Consider the following 24,057-nt stretch of genomic DNA (forward strand, 5'->3'; position numbering starts at 1 on the left):
GGTCGGGAAGGAGGGTACAAAATTTATTTATTAATTATTAGACAAGAGCAGTCATGAGAATGAGTGAAAGTGCACAGTGCACATGAAAAGTTGCGCTCCTTGGTTATATGTTAGGGAAAATCTTGCAAAGTAAAATCCGTAATATGTCTTAATTTAGGGAAAGAGGGAACTCTTAGTAGTTGCTATTGGTTTATGAAATAGATCGAACGTTTCCCACACAAGAGCAAAGGGAAAAATGTCCTGCTCTTAATTAAATGCATACTTGAGCCAAAAATAGATTTAAGAACAGGATGTGGTTTTTAAAAGTGTGAGAAAGTATTTCGTTTAGAATAATTAATTAGGATGAAGTTTTATAGCAAAGAAACTAACATAAAAAGATTAATTGAAGCTTTTTATGTTATATATATATATATATATATATATATATATATATATATATATATATATATATATATATATATATATATATATATATATATATATATATATATCTGATATGATACTCTCTTTTTAAACAGAGCTCGTAAGGCCCTTAAGATACTGAAATGGGGGCACGAAAACTTAAAAGATTTTTTTTTCCTAATGCCCGCCTGTGTTAACATCAGTCAATTCAGGCATCTACAGGGCGACAGATATCTGTGTGGCCTAAGGATTCCTAACGAGCATCAAACATTCTCAAAATTAAGTGTTCATTCACTGGAAAATTTAGTGTTTATTCAATTTAAGAACTGTTCCTTCACTTGGTTATCTTGCTACTTATTATTTAAACCACCAAAAGCTTAAAACAATATTATGTAAGTTATCTAAATTTTTTTTACATAATTTGCATTTAATAACAAATATGTCGACATGCATTTAATAACAAATACGTCATTTAGCTAAAATTACAAATTTTGAAATTTTTATGATTTTTTTTAAAGACAAGCTAAGCTTAAGTATTCCTTCACTGGTTAGTTTACCCTATAAGATTTTGAGAAATTTGCAATGTTGTGAGAGATGCTTAAAAATGTTGACTGCGTATTTTTATTAATATTTATAAAATATATATTCAAGAAATTGATGAATATTTTATTCCAAATTTATTCATTCGTATGTATATTATTGAAATTTTATCAGTTATTGAGAAAAAAAAATCACATTAAAGAAGCACAATCTGTTGTATAATCATATTCTATCAGAAGCATGCTTTTATAAAACTCCACATTCTCTGAATAAAATGTATTTTATTCAATAAAATGTTTTATTCAAATTTCTTTACTAAATTGCAAGTAGAATTTTAGACGACTAAAGAAGAAACATCGTATTTTATAGCTTAAAAAAATAAAAATGAAAAGATAAGCAAACGATTATTAGCGAAAAAAATATGAATGAAATTTTATGCTAAGCGCGCGAAGTCAAGTTCCTCGCAAGTTTATCACATTTTAATATTAATCGCTCCATTTAGTCATTTCTTCATTGTCGCCAAATTATTTTTTTAAAAACAATTAATTTTAATTTTTCTCAGCTTCTAATTAATAAAAACAGTTGAAACTTTAGATTTTTCAATTGAAAAATATGTAGATTAATATGGTATAAAAAAATTCATACCTTATAATTCAAAAATTTTTCATTCTTAATTTAATTAAATAATAAAAAATAATTAACAATTATTAAAAATTATTTTTTTCGTGAAATTATCTTTGGGTAAATGAGTTTTATGACTGGGTGAAATTTTCTTCGAATTGCTTTATTAGTTTTTAAAATATGACTAAAAACGTAAAAAGTGAAATTAACATTAAGGGGTACGAACTTTGAATCGCTCTCCTGACCAAACTATGGGGACCATATTTCCCAGATTGCGGCTACCCCCTATATTTTGAAGGTTAAGAATCCAAATATGTAAGAAAAAATATATGTTTATTCAGAGAAAGTACGTTTTTGTGTCTGATTTCGTAACTTAATTAATAGTTAGCACTAATTAATTAGCATATTTGAGGTCACCCCCAGGAACCATTAAGATTAACACTTAGTTCGTGAAAATCCGATCATTAGAACGAAAATTATTCAGGGTGATATCTTTTTTTTTTTGCCGACTGTACCTTTCTAATGCAAGAAAAAAAAATTATTCTTTTTCTTATTTTGTTTTTATCTAAATAGCTTCGCAAAACTATCGAACTTTTTAAGTTTAAAAAGTTTACCCACTTGTTGATAAAAAAACTCTTTAAAGTTGAATCTAGTGCTTTAACTGAAAAGCTCAGAACATAAGTTCTTAGCGCCAGTTTCTTTGGGTCAAAAAGCTTTAAAATCTGCAGAGCTGTAACCAAAGAATTTCTTAACGCGCGTGCTTTAAGAAGAAAAAGTTTCTCCCGTTCTTTTTCCGGTGCCGAGTGGAATGACAATGGAAAAGGATAGGGTTCTCCACTGTAGACAAAAGTCAAAAAGTGGAAAAAGAAATCATTCTAGAAGAAAAAAAAATAAAAGTTGGTGAAAAAAAAAAAAAGGAGAGAAATGGGCGAAAAAAAAGTTGAAAATGGGTGAAAATCGCCAAGATGAGCGTTCCTCAAGAATCAATGCCAACGTCACTTGAAACGTCTCCTATAGTATGATGAGTCTGGGAATCTTTCGCCTCGCCACAGCTCTTATTCCTTTCTGGGATAGGACGAGAACTTTAACTCTTTCGTACTATCTTCTTCGATTTTCCGCCATTTTTTTTTATCTTCATTTCTTATTTTTTATGTCTGTCTTTTCTTCGGCTCCAGATTAGAGTCAGTCGTATGATTACCACTTTTATACGTCATTCAAAAAGATGTGTTGCGCGGAGAAATTGCTTTGCTTTTCATGCTTCTTTTCTTCCATGCTTATGGTTTAGAATTTTTTTTTCTTCTCCTTTACTTTTCATAATGGCGGGAAATTCATTTTTTCTTCTTCTTAGTCTTAACTGTGTATGTTTTATATTTTTTTTTAAAGACAAAGTTCTATAAATTACCAGACGAGAAAGGGGACGATTTGCGGTAATATTCATACACGGGAAATAATGCATAGGCAGTTCTTTAATAAATTTTTATTCTTAAATAAAGATTCACTTTGGCATAAAGTGGCGTTAAATCGAAAAAGAAAAAAAAAAGAAAAGAAAATATTTTTGCCGATAAAAATTCTCTGTTATTATGAGATTTTTCTATAGTTTGTCGATCGCAATGTTTTTTATGTTCATATTGGAATTGCGTTTTCTTTTTTTCATGAAAAGTTTATGTTTTTTTAAAAAAACTTTTACTTAATATTTATCATAATAATTTTTAAAAATCATTCACGATCACTCTCAGATTGATTTCAGTTTATTTGCTCTAGCTTTTAAGTAGTTTAATTTGGTTTCAATTATGATAAAATATTTAAGTGTTCTCTTTTTATTTTGTAATTCATTTTTTATTTTTGTTTAATCTTTATTTAGCGTTTTAACACTTTTGTTCAAAAATAAAGTTCTATAAATTTCCAGATGAGAAAGAGGACGATTTGCGGTAATATTCATGCACGGGAAATACTGCGTAGGCAGTTCTTTAATAAATTTTTATTCTAAAATTAAGATTCACTTTAGCATAAAGTGGCGTTAAATCGAAAAAAAGAAAAGAAAATATTTTTGCCGATAAAAATTCTCTGTTATGAGATTTTTGTATAGTTTGTCGTCGATCTTTTTTTTGTTCATATTGGAATTGCATTTTCTTTTTTTGCATAAAAAAGTTAATGTTTTTTTTTTTCTTTGACTTTTACTTAATATTTATAAAAATTATTTTGGAAAAGCATTTACGAGAGTATTTAAATGTTCTCACTTTATTCATTTATTTTTAAATTCATGATATATTTTTGTATAATCTTTATTTAGCCTTTTATCACTTTTTTTAGTAACTAAAGTTCTGTAAATTACCAGAAGGGGAAAAAGAACGATCTGCGGTCTTATTCATACGTGTGAAATATTATTATTTTTTTTTTTTAATCTTAAATAAAGATTTAATTTGACATTAAGTAGCGATAAAAAAAAAGGAACGAAAATGTTTTTGCTGAAAACAATTGTTTGTTGTAACAATGCTGTTCTAACAATTGTTTGAAAACAATTGTCTGTCGTCTTCTTTTATCACCTTCATTTTTTTCATCTTAAAATATACATGAGGAACTTAGTGAAATAAATTTCTCCTAAAATAAATCAATTAACCATTTTCTAATTACTTAGATAAATGCGTAGTTTAGGTTCAAAGATAAGGGTTATAGTTTTGAGAACTTGACACCTTGGTAAATTGAATGTTTAAAGTTTAGTTGTTAGTTGTTAATAATTTTTTTAATTTGCTTAATTATTATTTAAACTCTTATGTTTAAAAATTTTTTATCGTTTCAGAAGTTGCAATGACAAGCATTAGTGGGGGGAAAACTATTATAATATCCCTATCTGTGCATTATCAGTGAGAAAAACTGATATTTTTTTTTTTTTACCGTATCTTACAACTATTCATTTTTTTAATAGTTTAAGCATGATAAGTTCTAATAGTTTAAGTACATGTTTCAGATTTCTTATGGTACAGTTCTCTTTGATTAAACTTTTGGCAACTTTTTGACGGACACAAACTGAATCTTTTAATTTTTATATTTATAGATTCAATTTGCCCTTAATTAGATTTTTAATCTTGTTTATTTTATAATAGCAGACGTTCCCTGAACTATCATTAAGGGAAAAAAACGAAACTCAATAAAGATCATGTTGCGTTTTAAGGGTTTGAAATTTTTTTGTAAATTAAAATAGTTTATTGTTCGAATATACATAGCACGGCTTTCAATTGGAGAACTAAATAATTCAAAACATTGTATTTATGTTTTGCAAGTAATTTAAAAATTATTAAAAAAAAATTAGAGTTACCAGTGATTAGTTTTCTAAAAAAAATAAAAATATTAATTTATGAATGTTTTTAAACATCTTCTCTCTCTTTGTGATTAAAAAAACCTTGTTGAAAGGGGACAAAAGTAATCTACTATAAATTCCTTTTCATTCAAGTCCATTGTTTTAGTATATATTATACTACCTCTGACTTTCCGAAAAAGCTAAAATCTTTATAGCATCTATCATATGTATCATTTGATTGAGAACTTTTTTTTTACCAATGAATCAAAGTTTGATATTTGTAACGATTAAATCTCTTGAAATAAGTGCACAAATAAATTCTTAATTATGTGAGCAGCTTAGAAAATCCTACGAACTAGTAGACTTAGCCCCTTTCTTGCTAAAGCTTCTCAATCCCAGAAGATTGCTATGCAATTTCATATGGTTTGCTTTGAAAACTAGTGTATATATCGAATTTATACACACCTACTTCGATGGATGGTCCACATTATACAGTTGACATGTTACTTGTGACTGCGACATTGTCCACCTACTCGCGTTGTTGCTATTCAGTCTCGATCACACACAACGTCGGCCTGTATGCACATGACTGCTAATGGCAACACAGGAGCGACCACGACCGTTAACTTAATACAGCTCTCACAATCAGCACTCAAAAGTTCGGTGATCTTAACACAGCTCTCCCGGCTTCTCCCAAAACAGCAATGCATCAACTAGTGGTACTGTACTGTGTCAATACAATTTCAATTCACTAGTATATAAGACATGCTAACTCGATACAATTTTGAGGTACCTTTTGATAAATGAAGGTTGGCATTGGCAATTGGTCTTTCCCCGCATTTAGTGTGTCTACCACTACAATCTTAAAACATTACTAAGTTAATCCCATTTGAAATGCTTTAAAATGTGTCTAAAATCTTACGAGTTTAAATCAATTGTTAAAATCTTTAAAACAATTCCTTTAAAGAAAAATTTTAATTTTTAATAAATTTTATTTTGTTAAAATAAAAAAAATAATGAATTGAAATTAAAGAAAATTAAAATGAAATACATGGCCTGCAACAGAAAAACTTAGAGGAAAAAAAAAAGAAGGAAAAAACATGTATTATTGCAGGTTTTTCCTAACTGTCATCAGCGTTTACTTCTGCTTTTCACGCACGCTTATTTTTTTATTATGCCTGAAAAGCATAACAGCACATCTAATACTCATTTTTCAATAAATAACAATAACATAAATTTTTTTTTTTTGAAATTGAATAAATATACTTATGAAAGAAACAATATAGAACACTTTGTTGATATAAAATATTTCCTTTCAATCATCCCCAACTTTTCTCTGTCCTCGGGAGAAAAAAAATTTTCATTCAGAAATTTGTAAACTTGTACTTTTACGCTTTAATTCCATAGACTTACATAGGTTATATGCTTCCAGAAACCAATAACCCCATCACGTGACTCGTTGACCGGTTTACTAACCACACAATGCTACTTCAATCAAGAAGCTTTCCATTTTTCACTATTTTCTTAATTTAATCTCAGACAATGAAACAAGTTTTTATCTCTAAAATCAGTACACATTTTATGATCCAATTATAATGATTGTTTATAACCAATGAATAATGGAAGGTAAATACTAGTTGGTTTCTGATCTGTTGAGTGTTTAATATTATTTCAGTTTTTAAATATTGATGAGTTCATTTAAACGATCATTCAACTTAAAATGATTCATCAAATTTTTCGTTTATGTTGTGACAGGTTGAAATAAATAATTTCATGAACTGCAATTATAAGAAAAATAAATAGATTTTTGCAAAAAAGAAATTGTCTTTCAATTAAGAAATACAAAAATGGAATGCAATATAAATACATTTATTTACCAAAATTATATCTAATTTATAGTTTTGTTTTAATTAGACTTATAATTTGTATAAAGTTTAGAAAAATCCTTATCTGAATTTGTATTATTAAATAATTTACCATATTTTGCGGGTACCTATTTGTAAGCAACGAATTCTTGAACTACACTGAAGTAAGAAATGAAGAGAATTTGTAGACTTGGTCGATTATCTCTAGACCGATTTCAATGAAATTTGACGTACATTGATAGAATACATAACAAATAACCATCCAACAATTGTAATACATCTATCTAATACCATTGCTTATATAATAAAGGAAGGCTCTATTTAGTTTTCAGTCTTTTAATTCTGAATAATAATAAAAACCAAAAAACATAACATAGAGTATGAATAAAGGATGGCAAATAAATATTGTTGTAAATGCTATAAAATAAGAATAATCTTTTTCATTAATCATTTTATTCAACTATTTTAGTTCACACTCTCCCTATATCTTGTTCAAATTTTCAATCGTTCATAAAATACTTTTTATTCATCCACTCAAGTTCAAATTCATTTTCTTTTAAACTTGTAGTGGAATGACACATGATGTTAATACAGTTATTTTCGAATATTAATTCATTCATTCAATTGGGATAAGCGAAAAACAAAATGGAATTTTCTGATTAGTTAAGCGTTAGTCATCATTTTAAATTTTACTATAAGCGATTCAGTTTTTCAAATATTTTAAAGATAACATCAGTGATAATTTCTAACGTATAGCTAGCTCTATTTGAAAAAAAAAAGTTTATTGCTCACATTTAAATATTTAATTATTTTATAGTCGCTGTGTCAGATAAATTCAATAAAGAACATGACGTGGTAGCACGTGTGTTCCACGTCACCACATTTATACTTTTACGGTAGTCTGATACCATTTTTTTTTCTTCAATTCCTACTATTAGTTCACACTCACACTATCTATATTTATAAAAATTTTTAATCCTTAATAAAATACTTTTTATTCATCCACTCAAGTTCAAATACATTTTTTCTGAACTTGTAGTGGAATGACACTTGATGTTGTTACAGTTTTATTCAAATATTAATTCATTCATTAAATGTAATTAATTAATTTTAGTTTTATGTGGGAGAAATTTTTTTAAATTTTTGATAAAAATTAACTAAGATAAAAATTTTTTTTGCTGACCTAAGTAGGAATTGACTTTAATTTTTTTTTATATATATATTACTTGTTAATTTGAAGTTGATGAACAGTCAAAGTATTCCTGGCATTCATTGTTAATTGATGTGATTTTTCTAACCAATAAGAATCACAGATAACGTTGAAAAAATTCTAGACCTTTATCAATGTATGTTATATAGAGATACGTTATATTGTAATTTCACTCTACATTTAACTTTATTTGTAAGCTTCGTAGAGCAGAGAATTCAATATATAATCCATTTTGCTTTATTTGTGAATCTGTCTATTTCGTTGAATTTTTCCTCCTCTTCCGTCTGTTTTCACTCCCGGCCTAAATTTAACATGATCATCGCTGACATAGCACTTGGCGAAATACGCTCTCCTATTTTAATCGCCAATTCAGCACAATCTTCCTCCTGTTCTAAAAACCATGATATCGGGGCCAGAGATGATAGGTTGATGTTTCTTTTCCCGTTTCTCCAGTTTCGAGGAATTGCGGAATATTAGAGTGCAAAGAATGCTTGAAAGAACTCATCATTGAAATGAAACCTCAACAAAATGCGAAAGTGAAAAATAAAAATTGGCTATATTTTTTCCCGGGTTTGTGAGCAAATGCGTAAATTATTTTTGACAGAAAATATTATTTTCGAAAATGTATAAGATATTGCTTGAAACATCAATACGAGTACTTTTAAAATAAAATAAAGTTTTTAGTTGACAGTTTTTGCGACGTTTTTCTTTTTATGACTCTTTTTTTTTTCTTTTCGAGTAGTGCAAATGAATAAGGTTTTTATGAAAGTAATTTATTGATTTTTTTTTATTGTGGTATATTAGAGTGTAAAGAATTAAAAATCATCAGCACAAAAAAAAAAAAGAACACGAAAACAAGAGTGATAATGGGTTATATTTTTCTCGTGTTGTATGGTAATGCATAAAATATTTTCAAAGGAAAATATTATCAAAAATCTATGAAATATTGTTTGAAGCATCAAAATAAAACTAAACTTGGGTACATTTTCCCCAGGTTACAACAAACGCTTAAATTATTTCTGACAAAAAATGCATCATCAAAAACATTGTTTGAAACTTCACAGTAAAATTAATATTAAAAATTGATATAATTTTCCCCTTCTGCGGCGTAAATTATTTTTGACAAAAAATAACTTTCCAAAAGTGTTGATTGTAATATTTTAGTGATGCAAATAAACATTTGGCGAGAATTGCAAATAAACTTGCAAAAGGCTTGCAAGAATTTTGAGTACCGCAGTGGACTGATCGTTACGACACGGTTCCCAGCAGAACACCGAAGTCAAGCATCACCGGCTGCGGTCAGTGTGCGGGTGGGTGACCACTTGGATCAGTCTGCATAGGGACCGAGGGTGCGCGGTATTGATCCTCGATAAACTGTTCTACCGTAAAGTGTTCGACTTCGCGTGCAGGTCGTCGGGCTAACCTAAGCGGGAATGCCATCCCCTCTGCAGAGGATCAAAATTGTGATGGCATGTCTTCGGATCATCCTCAGGGATCTTTCCCAGACCGTCGCCATTGTGCAGCTCTAGTGCGACATAAATGAACTACAACAACAGCAAGAATTTTGAATTTGAATTTTGACAAGAATTTCTAAAATAAAATAAAGCACATATAGTGTATAATAATCTGTAATTTTTTTCAGTCTAATGAAAACAAATGAATTTTTGTAAAAGTGATTAGCTTATTTTAAAACTAATTGGATGTTTAACTATTCATATCTGGCTAACCAGAGGATTGTATCCTTTCGGGTTTAAAAAAATGGGTAGAAAAAATATTCATATCAAATGATTTTTAACCAGCATATTTAATAAAAAAAATTCAATCCCACATTTCAATTGCCTCTATAATAGGAATTTATTCTTATTAATTAAGTGGCTAAAACTCTTGGATATTTTTAGACCTTAAAAAAGTATGAAAAAATTGTTCCACATAATTTTTAAAATATTAAAAATTAAATGAAAATTAATGAAATTGATAAAAAAAAATTATTCGCATAAGGGGATTATTAAATATTTAGGGTAAATCTACATAGTCCTGAGACAATCAGTTTTCATTGGAGTAAAAATTTGAGAAAAAAATTACTGACTTTCATGGCTGTGAAAGAAATTAATTGTAATTGAAGTGCATTTTTTTTTAAGTTCATTCATTATTATTCAGATTTAAACATAAATCAAAATTATCCAAATTCCCGAGTTCAAATATGTTGATGAATTAAAACAAAGCGAAATGTGAGATCAAAAAATCATGAGATTAATATCGTCAATGCAAATTATAACGAATTACTTCTTTACTAAATAAAATGTTAAAATATATGTAACATTGTATAACTTCTTAAAATAAAGGTTGGCTGGTACCATAGCTATTACGCCAAATGGAGGGCCCCAGTTCATTTCTACAAAAAAAAATTTCCCTGATCAAATTACAGTAAAAGTGTTGATAACCTGAAAGCTGACACTTTTTTTCAAGAAATTCATTTTTATCGTAAAATTTTACGAATAAAAAAAAAACCCTGATATATCTTAATTTTTATACAGAAAATGAATTAAATTTACAAAAGCAAAAAAGAGACAAAGAAGTAAATAAACTATTAAAACATTGAATCAAAATAAAAAAGTGCCTAAAGCAGCTGAAACCAAATTTGCTTTACTTAATTTAGAAATTCAAAAACACATTAAATCTGTAAAAATTAAAATATATGTGTGTCTGTAAGACAGCACTTCTTCAGGGGACGCACTGTCAACAAATACAAAGTAGGCTTTCTGCTGTCAGTGGAAAAATCGAAACTGACAGTGTCCCGAGACCCCATAATGAATAGACAAATAAGAAAATAATTACCAAAAGTAATTTTTTTTTTGAATTTCTAAATTAATTTTTATACAGTAATATTTACTGTAAAACCATTGATTTCTATATATAAATAAATATTATGTATTATGAAATTTTTTGGTGAAAATGGATTTTACTTATGATGTACCCAATGTGCTAGTACTTTTTATCGCAATTTGATCCGGAATTTCTTATTGTGCAGGCTCACGTTGAACTAAGGCAATGACTCCTACGTATATGATCAAAAAAATTTTATTTGTAAAAGCCATCTTTTTCAGATGCTTTATTTAATATAGTACCGTTTAGTGAGCAGGAAAAAAAGAACGAAAAATGAGTTACCAGAGAAAAAAAAAACTGAACCTGTGATTTTCCATGGCGTTGCAGTGTTTTTTACAGTAGTATACTTTATACTCCTCATGCCAAGAAATCCATATTTGAATCTCTTTTTATATACAACAGTGTAAGAAATAAAGAGAATTTGCAGACTGGGTCGATTATCTCTAGAACTACTGGACCGATTTTAATGAAATTTGATATGTACATACATTGATACAATACAAAACAAATAAACATTCAATAATTGTAATATACAAGCATGATCTTGCATAACACTCGTTGGAGTATGAAAGGTATGAAATTACCACAGCACAATTCAGGCCAATTATCCCATAAAGTGTCTTGGCACAGGAAAACTGTCTAATTTCAAGTATGAAATCACGCTGCAAGGCCTATATATCTGAAGGAGGGTACCCTATACCCCCTATTAACACATTTTTGTTTTGTTTATTTTTCAACCGCCGCTTCATACCTTCCAACTCCAACAAGTGTTACGCATGATCATGCTTGTGTATTACAATTCTTGGTACATAACAAATTTCATTAAAATCGGTCCAGTAGTTCTAGAGATAAGGAGTAATTTCAGTATAGAGTAGTTCTAGAGAGCAAGTCTGCAAATTTTCTTAATATCTTACACCAGTGTACTATAATTACTATGACTATATTTAATTATTTTTTTTCATACTGTGGTTACCGTGGTGTGGTTAATTTTTTTCCGTACTATTCTGCAGCTATAGGATGCTAATAAGATATCTGATACTACTTTCTTATAACATATCATTGTTATCGCTATAATTGATTAGTTTTTCTTTATTAATTATTTTCTCCTCTCGATCTGATTACCAGGACTATATTTCATTACTTTCCTGAAACAATGGTTATTATGAATACGTTTAATTATTTTTCTTATACCATGATTACTGTAACTATATTAAATACATTGCAATTTTTAAAAAAAAAGTATAATCGATGTTCTAGAATCAAATGAAGTTATCTTTTAAAAATGCAATGCAAACTCATTTCTGTAGGTTCTTTATTTTTTCTTAAGCCCTTTTCCTTCCTCTTGAAACCTTTTTGAAAATAGTAAAAAATATCAAACAGTTTTCTCTATAATCAAACTACAGCATTTGAATATTTAAGCTTAACACTAGAATAAAAGCTTGTTATTATAAAATTAAGTATTTTCTATGATAATTAGAATAATGTTTTATTACTTTCATTTCACTGTGGTAATAATGAATACATTTTCTTATAGTATACTATTAATCTTTTGTTTACTTTGGAATTTTTTTACAAAATGAAATCAATGCTCGGGGGTCTAATAAAATTATTTTTAAAGAAATATAACGCAAATTTTGTCTTTTTCTTGAAACCTTTCTAATAATAGAATGAAAAGGAATGCAAAAACAGTTTTCAGCATAATTAAATTAACTAAATCTTAATATTTAAACTTAATATTTTATAATAGAAACTTGTTATTACAGTATTGAGTATTTTCTATGATTGCTAGGATTATACTTCATTATTTTTTTTTAACTACGGTAAGGATATTTGAATACATTTTCTTTTATTCTACTCTAACTATATTGACTACTTTGCCAATATTTTTTCGAAATAAAATCATTGTTTACTCGTTATCGTTTTAAAATCTAATACGAATTCCGTCTTTTCTGGAAAACTTTTTGTTATAAAAACAAGGGTCAAAGAAAAAAATTTTCACTCTAACCAGACTTCTGAAATTTAAAATTTATATACTGTCGGGACTCTATTTAACGAAGTTGCTACATACCGAGACTAAGTTCGTTATATGGAAAATTTGTTAATTAGAAAATCTCCTTTTAAAATACTTAAACAAAACAAAACAGATTTTAAATTCATAAACACTAGACATCATTAAAATGGCAATGAATATACTTTTATCTTGCAAACTAGTATCTACTATTTATTTTATAAATATTAACCATAAAAGAAATCTGCATGGAAAGCAAGAGCTCTAGCAAAACATTATCCAGTGTTACACTATCACGCTACATACATTTATTTTCAACTAAAAAAGCAAAATTTATGTATAAAATTATAGCTGCATTTATTATAAAAGTAATTTTAAACATACATTTCCACATGCGTTTTTAAGTTTAATTGATACTGAAAAAATCAGTTAATTATGTCCGTTTTTTTTCGTTTGAAATGCAAGCAAAAAGGGAAAGGATTTTATTGCTTTCTTTAAAAGTTAAGTGGCTTCGAAAATCAATTCATATTCATTTCCCCCATAAAATGCGTTAACAAGTTTGAAATGTTCTCAAATATTTTGAGAAATAGGGAAAGTGGATGTCAAAGAAAAGTTCGTTAAATAGAAAATTCACTTCGCTATTTAGAAGTTATTTTACGAGGAAATTTTCAAAATGTTCTTGGTTCCTCGAAAAAAATCGCAAAATAGAGAAATTCGAGAAATGGAAGTTCGTTAAATAGAAGTCAGACTGTATTCCCATTTGATATTCTAGGAAAAATTGAAATGTTTGCAATATTTAAGATAAAGTCTATTTAAAATATTTATTTAAAAAAAACTAGATTTCTGAAAAGCTGTTGCTAGGTTCTAAATTATTTTGAGACGAATATTGTCCTTTGACGTTAAAAATGGAAATATTTGTTCTTAAAAATATCTTTTATTTATTTAAAAATGACCGCACAGGCAAAACCTCTTATCTCCCATCCACACACACGCCTTCTTTTTTCTCAAAGATTGCAGAATCTTCAGGTACGGAAGTAAAAAAAAAGGAAGTCAAACTCTTCTCAGTAGAAATAAGAAGGTACATGAAGCACATTTTCTTTTCAAATCGGATTTTACTTTTCAAATTTTCCAAATCTTCTTGTTCCGTCTTCCGTAATGCATTTGAATCTACCTTTTCCGGGAAATAGAGTTTCAAAATGGACTCAGTGAAATAGATAAAATATATTTCTTTATAGTGGTATGAAAATGCTTGCAGCTATAAATCACACCTTTCTGCCAAGGATTCAAATATGTACCCAGTGGAACGTTATAAGAAGGTGTAACAATTCCAGTTGGTAGGGTTCTTAGCATAAAAACTTCATCCACTCTAGTGAGGAATATGAAATATATCAGATTATTTTAAAATGCACGACTCACAGAATTTCCAAGATCAATAGCAACTACAATTTTTTTTATGTTGATAAGTAATAAACTTGCCATTAATGCCATTTATTCTGCAAATTATTCTGTTTTTATTATTTTTTTTAAAGATATGCAATCTGACTTTTATTTAACGAATTTTGCGAATTTCTCTATTTTGCGATTTTTTTTTCGAGATACTAAGGACATTTTGGAAATTTCTTCGTAAAAGAACTTCCAAATGGCGAAGTCAATTTGCTATTTAAGGAACTTTTTTTTTGGATCCACTTTCCCCATTTTTTAAAATATTTCAGAGCATGACGCATTTCATGGGGGAAAGGACCCTGAATTGATTTTCGAAATTTTTAGAGAAAGCAGTAAAATCCCTTTCCCTTTTTGCTCGCATTTGAAACGAAAAACTCAGACAAAATTAACGGCTTTTATCGAAAGCAATTAAATTTAAGAATGCATCATGTAATGTATGTTTAAAATTACTTTTATAAAAAATGCAGCTATAATTTTTTGCAAAAATTTAGCTTTTTTTAGTTGAAAATGTATGTAGCATGATAGTGTAACACTGGATAATGTTTTGCTCTATTCTTGCTTTCCATGCAGATTTCTTTTATGGTAAAGATGTATAAAATAAATAGTAGATACTAGTTTACAATATAAAGGTGTATTAATTTCTATTTCAATTGTGTCTAGTGTTGAGGAATTTAGAAACTGTTTTGTGTTGTTTAAGTATTGCAAAAGGTGATTTTCCATTTAATGAATTTTCCATGTAACGAATTTAATATCGGGATTAAACGACTTCGTTAAATAGAGGTCCGACTGTAAGAGATAAAGATATTTTGATTTATCTTCTTGATTTACAGTTCATTAAAGATGAGCTTGATCTTATTAATTTGTTTTTTTCTAGACTAATATCAAGACTAATTTATCATCTCTGATTCCTCGTATTTTTTTTTTCTTTTTTTCTTTTTTTTTTTTTTTTAAGTTCAATTTAAGAGTTTTGTGACGTCAACATAAATTCAGTTGAGCCAATTAAATAGTTTTAAACATTTTTTTTCTAAATTCGCAGTTCTGCATTCTTATTTTTTTTCTTCTTTTTTATAAAAAATTTCCTCAAATTTAACTAAACGATAAAAAGCGAAAATATATAGTATTAAATATAATAGTATTGTTTAGTTTTCAAAAATTTGATAGATATTGTACAAAACAAAAAAGATTTTTTAACTGTCAATTGATAGTTAGTCATTGAGTGACATTAAGTTACACCTGGAATATAAATAAATATTTTAATTTTAAGTATGATTTAAAAAAATACACCTACAAAAAAGTAAGCCAAAATTACCCTTCCAATTATAACATGCTATAATAAGATAAGTATAATAAGATGCAATTACATGAAACAAATAAGATAAGTATAATAAGATGCAATTACATGAAACAAATAAGATAAGTATAATAAGATGCAATTACATGAAACAAATAAAATAAGTAAATTATAATTATCGTTCGTGTTTCAGTAGCATATAATTATTTTTCTTCTCAATTATCAATTTATTTGCTTCTAACTATGACGCATTATGACTCGCAACAAAAACGATAAGTGAATTATGTTTTTTGTTCATGTTTCAGCAGCATATTCCGGATTTTTTATTCAATTTTCAATTTATTTGCAGAAAATTGAAGCAAAGAAATTATCAATTTACAATCAGAAATTCTTCAACATATCTAAAGAGCTTCATTCATCTTCAACAGTTTGTTTTGTTCCCATTAAACTGTGACTGAAAAAAAAAGTAATGAGATCAATATGTAGAGAAGACATGGAATAGATTACAAAGTAATCGAAAAAGAGAAAAAAATTATTTAAAAACAAAGCAATTAATAAATTTTTAAATTATTAATTTATTATTATTATTAATTTTCATTTTATATGTATATATATATATATATACACCGAAGAGCCATTACATTATGACCATTCTCCATCTATAACAATGGGCTCGCCCAGGTTTTCATGGTTTCTCGCCCAGGAGCAATGTTTTCATGGGGCATATTAGGACCCATAATCCTCATAGAACGATTCCTGACGTCTTTAAGCTACTTGAACATAGGTGCAGACCGGGTTCACCCATTCATGGCAACAGTTTTTCCTTCGGGGGATGGTGTTTACCAACAGAAAAATGCCCCATGTCATAAGGGTTGAATCGTCATGGATTGGTTCGAGGAACATTCCATTGACTTTCAAGTCATGTCTTGGCTCCCAAATTCACCTGACCTTAATCTAATAGAGCATTTGCGGTCCTACTTGGAAAACCAAATTCGTGCTGCCACGCTACCCCCTCGCAATGGGAGGGAATTGCAGGACCAGTTGGTGAGCGCTTGGTACCAGATACCTCAGACTACCTATCAGCACCTTGTGGAATCAATGCCACGGTTGGTGCTAGCAGTTTTGAGAGCTAAAGGTGGTCCGACATGTTATTAGCAGGGTGGTCATAATGCAATGGCTCTTCGGTGTATAGATATATATAGTTTATTTCATTCGATAACATCTACAGCTTGTTTAAAACGATTTCAAAAGAGGATAATTTATAACTACTAGAACTTGTTTTGAAAATCTCACATTATACTAATATTTCCTTATTTTCTCAGTTCGAACCCTGCCGGCCGAAGACTCCCCGTGTAGTAAAGTGACTGATGCACGTTAAATCTGTCGAGTCGCAAAAGTCCTTCATGTTCCCATAACAAATCAAAACCTCTGGGGGTACTGGATTGGACATCGATCGTTCTCTGATTCAAGTCAAAATTACGATCTGTGGATGAATGAAATGGATGTATGAATGGGTCCGCCCTATAAACGGGTGCGACGTATGGTGTGGCAGAAGTCGAAATCTTAGCCATAGAGGGCGCCACTGAAAAAAAACAGGAAATGTACACTCTGCCGTAAAATATTTTCTCGGTTTCACCAAGCAGGCTTGCCCGTGTGGCAAGTGGCATTAGAAACAGCAACAACAACAAGAATATATTCCTTCCATATCACTGCGTTTAAAGATATTATTTTTATTAGCTTATTATCAGCAGCAATAAAAGCGTTCAGCAATAATATAAATAAATGGTTAAATTAACCAAAGGTAAATTTTACACTACTGATTTCCCATTAGGTTTAATAATAAAAGCCTGAGTATTGCAAAAAAAAAAAAAAAATCAGAAACTTAATACAATATGTAAAATTTTATCGAATCTATTTATCTTGTATTTAAAAGCATTGTGATAAGATAACAGTAACATAAAATTTTTTCACGCAGATGTTAAAGATCCATGTGAAAATCATAAGTGCCGCTTTGGGGCTCAGTGCAAGCCTACATTAGACGGGATGTCCTTTGAATGTGTCTGTCCTGAAAAGTGTTCAATGTACAGCAACAGCAGAAGTTCAAGAGCGGTATGTGGAACGGATGGGAAGGATTACCCTAACCTATGTGAATTGAAAAAAACATCTTGCCGGGAAATGCGACTTTTGGAAGTCAGATTCATTGGAAGATGTGGTGAGTTACCTGTTCATATTCTGTGTCACTTACAAGTGGAAAGCTATTATACTAACATGTTCGTAGGAGCCACTGTGGCTCAGAGGATAGAGCTCTCACCTCCCAATGAGGTGAACCAGGTTCGAATCCCAGCGATGGCTATAATGCGAATTCCTCTCCGACCACAGTGAGGACGTAAAAATATCCTCAGTGGTAGACGGATCATGCGATAGAGTTCCCTTGCCGTCAGAGGTTTCCGTGGTTTTCCTCTCCGTGTAAAGCAAATGCGGATTAGTTCCATCAAAAGTCCTCTACGAAGGCAAATTTCTCCCAATACTTGATCCAGGATTTCCCTTGACTTCTGGATTGGGTTCCAAATTACAAAGCTACGGAATTGAACATTAGTATATATATATATATATATATATATATATATATATATATATATATATATATATATATATATATATATATATATATATATATATATATATATATATATATATATATATATATATATATATATATATATATATATAACATGTTCGTAGTATGACACGTTTTATAACACGTCAGTGGAAGGATTTCCTGTTTTGTGACCAAAAAGAGTACCTGTTGCAATTTTTACTACATAATATTGTTCGGAGCCTAGAAAGCCTGTGATGTCAATTCTTACTACACAATAATCTTCAAAGTCTGAGATGTCACGTGTTTTAATTTTGATTTCATAGTAACGTCCAGTGCCTAAAATATACGAATTTAAATTTTTACTTAATAATGTTCATAGCCATGCGCTCATAGCTTTCATCATCATGTTCAGATCCATCAGGACACAAGTAATAGAGTGCTCGCCTTCCTATACAATAACCTAGGTTCGAATATGAGCAACAACTGGTTTAATTGAATACTGGTCACGGCTCCCAGCAACCACTGTTTTGATAGAGAATATTTTCAGTGATCGTGGGGTCATGGTTTAGAATCTCATCCTCATCAGCCTAAAAATAGGAAGATTTTTTTTCTTTCCTCAATGTAACGCCCCCCAGTAGAGACACTGTTCGACACATGGTGCACAGATGATTTATCAATTGAATAGATATGTTAAAAGAACATTTGCCTTTAGTTTTAGCGACTTCATGAGTAATTTTTCATTTTTTTACCCTTCTTTTATATCCTCATACATCTAATTTTTTAAACATTATCTACCACAGTTTTCTATACAATTTATATAAATTATATAATACAACTTTACATGTAACAGTATTCAATAAATCTATATAAATAAACCAGAATTGACAGAAATAACTTCGGAAATTAAGAATGCATGTAAAGGTGCTGTAAATTCACTTAGAATATATTCTTTCTTCAAATATCATTGAAATAAGAAAGAAGATATTTAAATTATTTAAGTACTTATGTTATTAAAATTGAAAACTGTGACATTAAGTATACAGTCCCTGACTAAACTATTAGGCGCACTATAAGATTCTATGTAAAATCTTAATTATCAGATGATACTATACAGCTTTATTGTTTTCATGCGACTGAAACCGGTTTGCGCTTGTTTACGTTAGTGCATCAATGGGTTAAATTAGACGATATATAATATAAATTTGATGATAGGATAAATTCGACGATATATTATGTAAATATAGAATATTTATTATATCAAGCATTGTATTAGAATATTATAATAATTAGATCAAATTATTAAAAGCACTGTAGTTTTTTAATAATTATATGATTTGCCATACATGATTACAAACATACATGATTAATTACTTGATTTGATTAATAATTACTATATGATTTTTTAATAATTACATGAGTCTATATGCAATGCTTTGATATTTAACATACATGCAATGGGTTTTTATTCAGGAGATTTTTTATATACTTCCTATTTGTATTAATTTTCAAAGTATTGCATTGCAATGTTAACCAATTGATACAGGGGCGTAAACAAATGCAAACCGGTTTCAGTCTCGCAAAATCAATACAGCTGTATAGTATCACCTGATAATTATTATTTTACATAGAATCTTATAGTGCGTCTAATAATATGGCCAGGAATAGTAAGTATATTTTTAAATACAACTTTTTCTTTTATTTCTTTTTTTTAATTTATTTATTTTTATTTCATTTTATTTCTTTATTTCTATTTCCCTTTTATTTAATTTTATTTCGAGACTACTCTGACTCACAAAAACAACCAAAACTTGTCTAAGATTTCATTTTGACTAACATTTCTTTTTTCATGGTTAGTCATCAAATTCTGCAATCAATCTCTGACACAGTTAACTATAGGACTCTTAACAATCTGAATGATGGTCATAGATTGCAAAGCGAGGAGAAGAACGCCCAAAAGTAAAGGCAAAACCGTGATCAATCTTAACCACTCGAAATATGCCACCAGCATGGGTGTGAAAAAAAAATAATCATAGGTTGCACTTTTGACAAATCGGCTGTCTGCTTTAAGAGTCAACATGGTGCTAAAACGGATTTCTTTGTCGTGTTTCCCACTGGTCTTCGATTAACCGAAACAAGATCAATGGATTATGTCCGTCTGCTAACAAAAGAGTTAGAAAAGATTAAGTATTTTTAAGAGTTTTAGTTCTTTTTACTACTGTGAAGAATCATTTTGGGAAGTTCATAAATTAGGATTTGTGGTCTCTGAAATTTTTAAATAAATCAGGAGTTTTTATTTTTGTGAAGATACTATACCGTTTGTTAAAAGAAGTTTGTAGATTATATTAATTATAGTATATTTTATTTGTCATAAAATTTCATGAAACTGATTACGTGTGATATCGTAAATGCGTTTATATTAAATCCTCATCTTCTACATAGATGAAATATGAAGATAAAGTTACAGTTAGAATAGCCAAATTACCAGATCTTTACGAATTTAAAATATATTATATAATGCTGACCCCTTTAAAAAAAAATTAAAACTTTTGTTCATTTATTTTAACTATTTGTTTTTTAATTTAATAATTATGTTTAATAATTTTGCTTTGTTTAATTAATTTTTTTAAAAAATTGTTAAGATCTGGCAATTTATATTTTATTTGGCTATTCTAACAGCAAGGTTATCTTTATATTTCATGTATGTAGACGTGTTCTTCCTACTGCTCTCTCAGTGTAGTTTTGACTTGGGGATCGGATTTCCATCTTTATTTCAATATTTGAGATATTGCATTCTCTTATTTAGTTTTTCTATTATGGGGTCTCGAGGCACAGTCAGCCTTTAGTTTAACCACTGACTACAGAAAGTCTCCAGTGAGTCAGCATACAGTGTGTCCTCTGAAGAAGTGCTGTTTTTTTGCTAAGATAAATATTTTTAAAATTTCGCTTTCGTTATTGTTGGTTTCTGACTTTTTTTATTTAAATTGTTTAAATAAGTCAAATTTGGTTTTAGAGCCTCGATGGATCTGGGGGTAGAGCGTTCACCTTCCAATCAGGTGAACCAGGTTCGATTCCTAGTAAGGCAGGTCTATACGAATTCCGCATCCGGCTTGCACTGACCACAGCTCTGATGTGAAATATCCTCAGTGGTAGACGGACCATGGGTTAGAGTCCCCTTGCTGTCATTGTAACCTCCTTTCTTTTTAAATTTTAAATAATTGCCACTGATCAATCACGTTCCCGGGGTTGAGGTTGACTGAAATAGTGGACAGACGCGGATTATACGGGTAAGGGTTTTACTAACCTAGGTACGTATCCGCGTCTGGAAGGAAAGAAAGAAAGGAAAGTCCCCTTGCCGTCCGGCAAACCATGGGAGGTTCTCGTGATTTTCCTCTTCATGTATCGCAAATGCGGGTTAGTTCCATCAAAAAGTCCTCTACGAAGGCAAAATTTCTCGCAATACTTAATGCAGGAGTTCTCTTGTCCTCTAGATTGAGTTCAAAATGACAAGGCTACGGAGTTGAACATCAGTTGTGGTAATCCCAAAAAATTGGGTCGGCTGTACAACGACGGTTATAAAATATAAAATAAAAATTTGGTTTTAGCTGCTTTTAGGGCTTTTCCATTTTGACTTATTATTTCTAAGTTTTATCCTAAAATTTTAATTTGTTCAAATCAATTTCATACTTTGATTGGATACTCATAAAGTCATGGAGTATAAATACTTCATCTGTAAAGAAGCTATCGAGTATTATTGTTATTATCTCATCGAATACTCAAATATAACTGGTTCTCCGATTTAAAGTTTTTGAATATTATTAGATCTTCTTATATAAAACCCTGATTTTATATACCATGGACATATTTTAGAATTATGGTTTGGGAGATTGCGATATCTGCATCACTTCGCAATCTCTCTCACAGTTGAGGCCTCTTTTCCATTAAAGAGATTGTTTCCCTCAAAGTTTGATCTCTTTTGATAAAATGAAGTGGGCTTTAAAATCCCTACTTGAGTCCTTACGGGTCCTTCTGGTGACAATTCTCACGATTTGAAGCTGAGCAGATTATGTTGAATGACAAGAATTAGTAGAATATAGATCACTGAATCGAATATAGACGGAAATCTCTATTGGAAGCGTTTAAATATTGTGTCAAAGATGGAATAGAATATAGATATTTATAAATAGAAAGTCAGTGCTTAATAAAACTAAAGTCGTTTCATAGAGGTTTGGCTAAAAGTGAAAAAAATAGAAAGAACGTAAAGCAAAATTCTAATAATTAATATAAAGTAGAATGAAACACAACTTTTAATGCTAGAATTAAGTTCAAAGATCACGAGGTGGCAGAGTAATCACGTTTTTTTTCCTTCCATCGACATCGAATGAAAGTGAAAATATTTGAAAGCGTTTAAATTGTGTTTTTAAATATAGAATAGAATATACGTATAGTATAGAAAGTTTGTGTCACATAAAACATAAGTTGTTTCATAGATTTTTCGCCAAAAGTGAAGGAAAAAAAAGTATTTTTATTGTGTTATATTAAGTGTGCATATATATATATATATATATATATATATATATATATATATATATATATACAATAAATTACACTTGGAAAAAGTTAAATTTTGGAAAAGAAAAATTTACAACAAATAAATATCTTCTAAGAATTTCAGAGGTCAAGAGTTCTGACCACAGAAGCAAGAATTTCCTCAAAAAGAATTCAAACAATTTCTAAATAAATATAAAAATTTGAAGAAAAACTAATTAAAATTTCGAAGTTAAATTAATTTTTTCGTGCAAAGTTACAACTTTCATTCAGAGTTAGGTTAGAACAGTAAATCGGAGTACAAGCATGAAACTAGCGGGTGATGGCCTCTATCTCACACAAGCAAAAGGCTTATGACTGCGAGCTGAGAGCGGGAAAAATGGAAAAGATATGTACTAAATTGCTTTCATAATACTGGAACTGCTCCAATGATAAATTTTTATGAATGAAAACAATTAATTCAAAATAATGTGTACGTAAAAATAAAATCCAATCCCGAACAGGATTGGATTTTATTGGAACCTTTGTGAATCTGAAGATAAAAAACCTTTTTTTTTTTTAAATACTATTCCGAAGTATAAAATGTGTAGTTGTCAACAAAAACGTAAAAATCTTAACTTGTTAATTAATCGACATTTAAAGGACCGCTCTTCACATTAAATTGACTATTCTGTATAGTTAAATAGCTGCATCGTTATTTTGCATTATTTTTACTCTTTTGATACTAAAAGAGCCGTTCTTGACATTAAATTGACCATTCTGCATAGTTAAATAACTTACTGCATCGTAATTTTGTATTATTTTTACTCTTTTGATTCTAAAAGGGCCGTTCTTGACATTAAATTGACCATTCTGTATAGTTAAATAACTTGCATCGTTATTTTGCATTATTTTTACTCTTTTGATACTAAAAGGAAAGAGTTAAGAATAAAGGAAGAAAAGCAATGAAGAACCAGATGATATAGATGGTTCTTCAATAGTCCCCCTTCAGGACACCTGACAGTATTGATTTATAACCTTAATCGTGATGTCAGCTCGGGGAACATAAGGCCGTGGTCATTCTGCAACTCCCACTCTACGAGGTATCGACGAAGTTTATCAAAAGGACTATCACTCTTCTACTCTATTCCCTCTCACTTTTGTTACATTTTATTTTTATCCTCTCTCTCTCTCATTTTGAAAGATTCCTTTCATCTATTTTATCTCTTTTCTATTTAAGCTTTGAATAGATGGGACATCATTTGGATACACCTATGCATTGCCTTTCATTATTTTGTGTGAAGATGAAGAGGTTGATGGGTAGATGAGAATTCCTTAAGTTTTTCGTATTTATTCTACCTTCTTCTTCAATTTTG

At 29.5% G+C, this 24,057-nt stretch overlaps 1 protein-coding gene across 1 annotated transcript in view; it reads left to right on the forward strand.

Annotated features, from left to right (window-relative positions):
• LOC122271476 (agrin) overlaps positions 1 to 24,057 on the forward strand; it is a 405,090-nt gene that overhangs the window by 297,621 nt on the left and 83,412 nt on the right. The window contains exon 4 of the mRNA XM_087168482.1: positions 17,534 to 17,770. Coding sequence (XP_087024608.1) covers positions 17,534 to 17,770 — 237 coding nt within the window. The remainder of the gene's footprint in view (positions 1 to 17,533; positions 17,771 to 24,057) is intronic.

Source organism: Parasteatoda tepidariorum, chromosome 7, assembly GCF_982258835.1.
Source record: "Parasteatoda tepidariorum strain Cologne lab strain chromosome 7, Ptep-v5.0, whole genome shotgun sequence".
NCBI classification, from domain to species: Eukaryota; Metazoa; Arthropoda; class Arachnida; order Araneae; family Theridiidae; genus Parasteatoda; species Parasteatoda tepidariorum.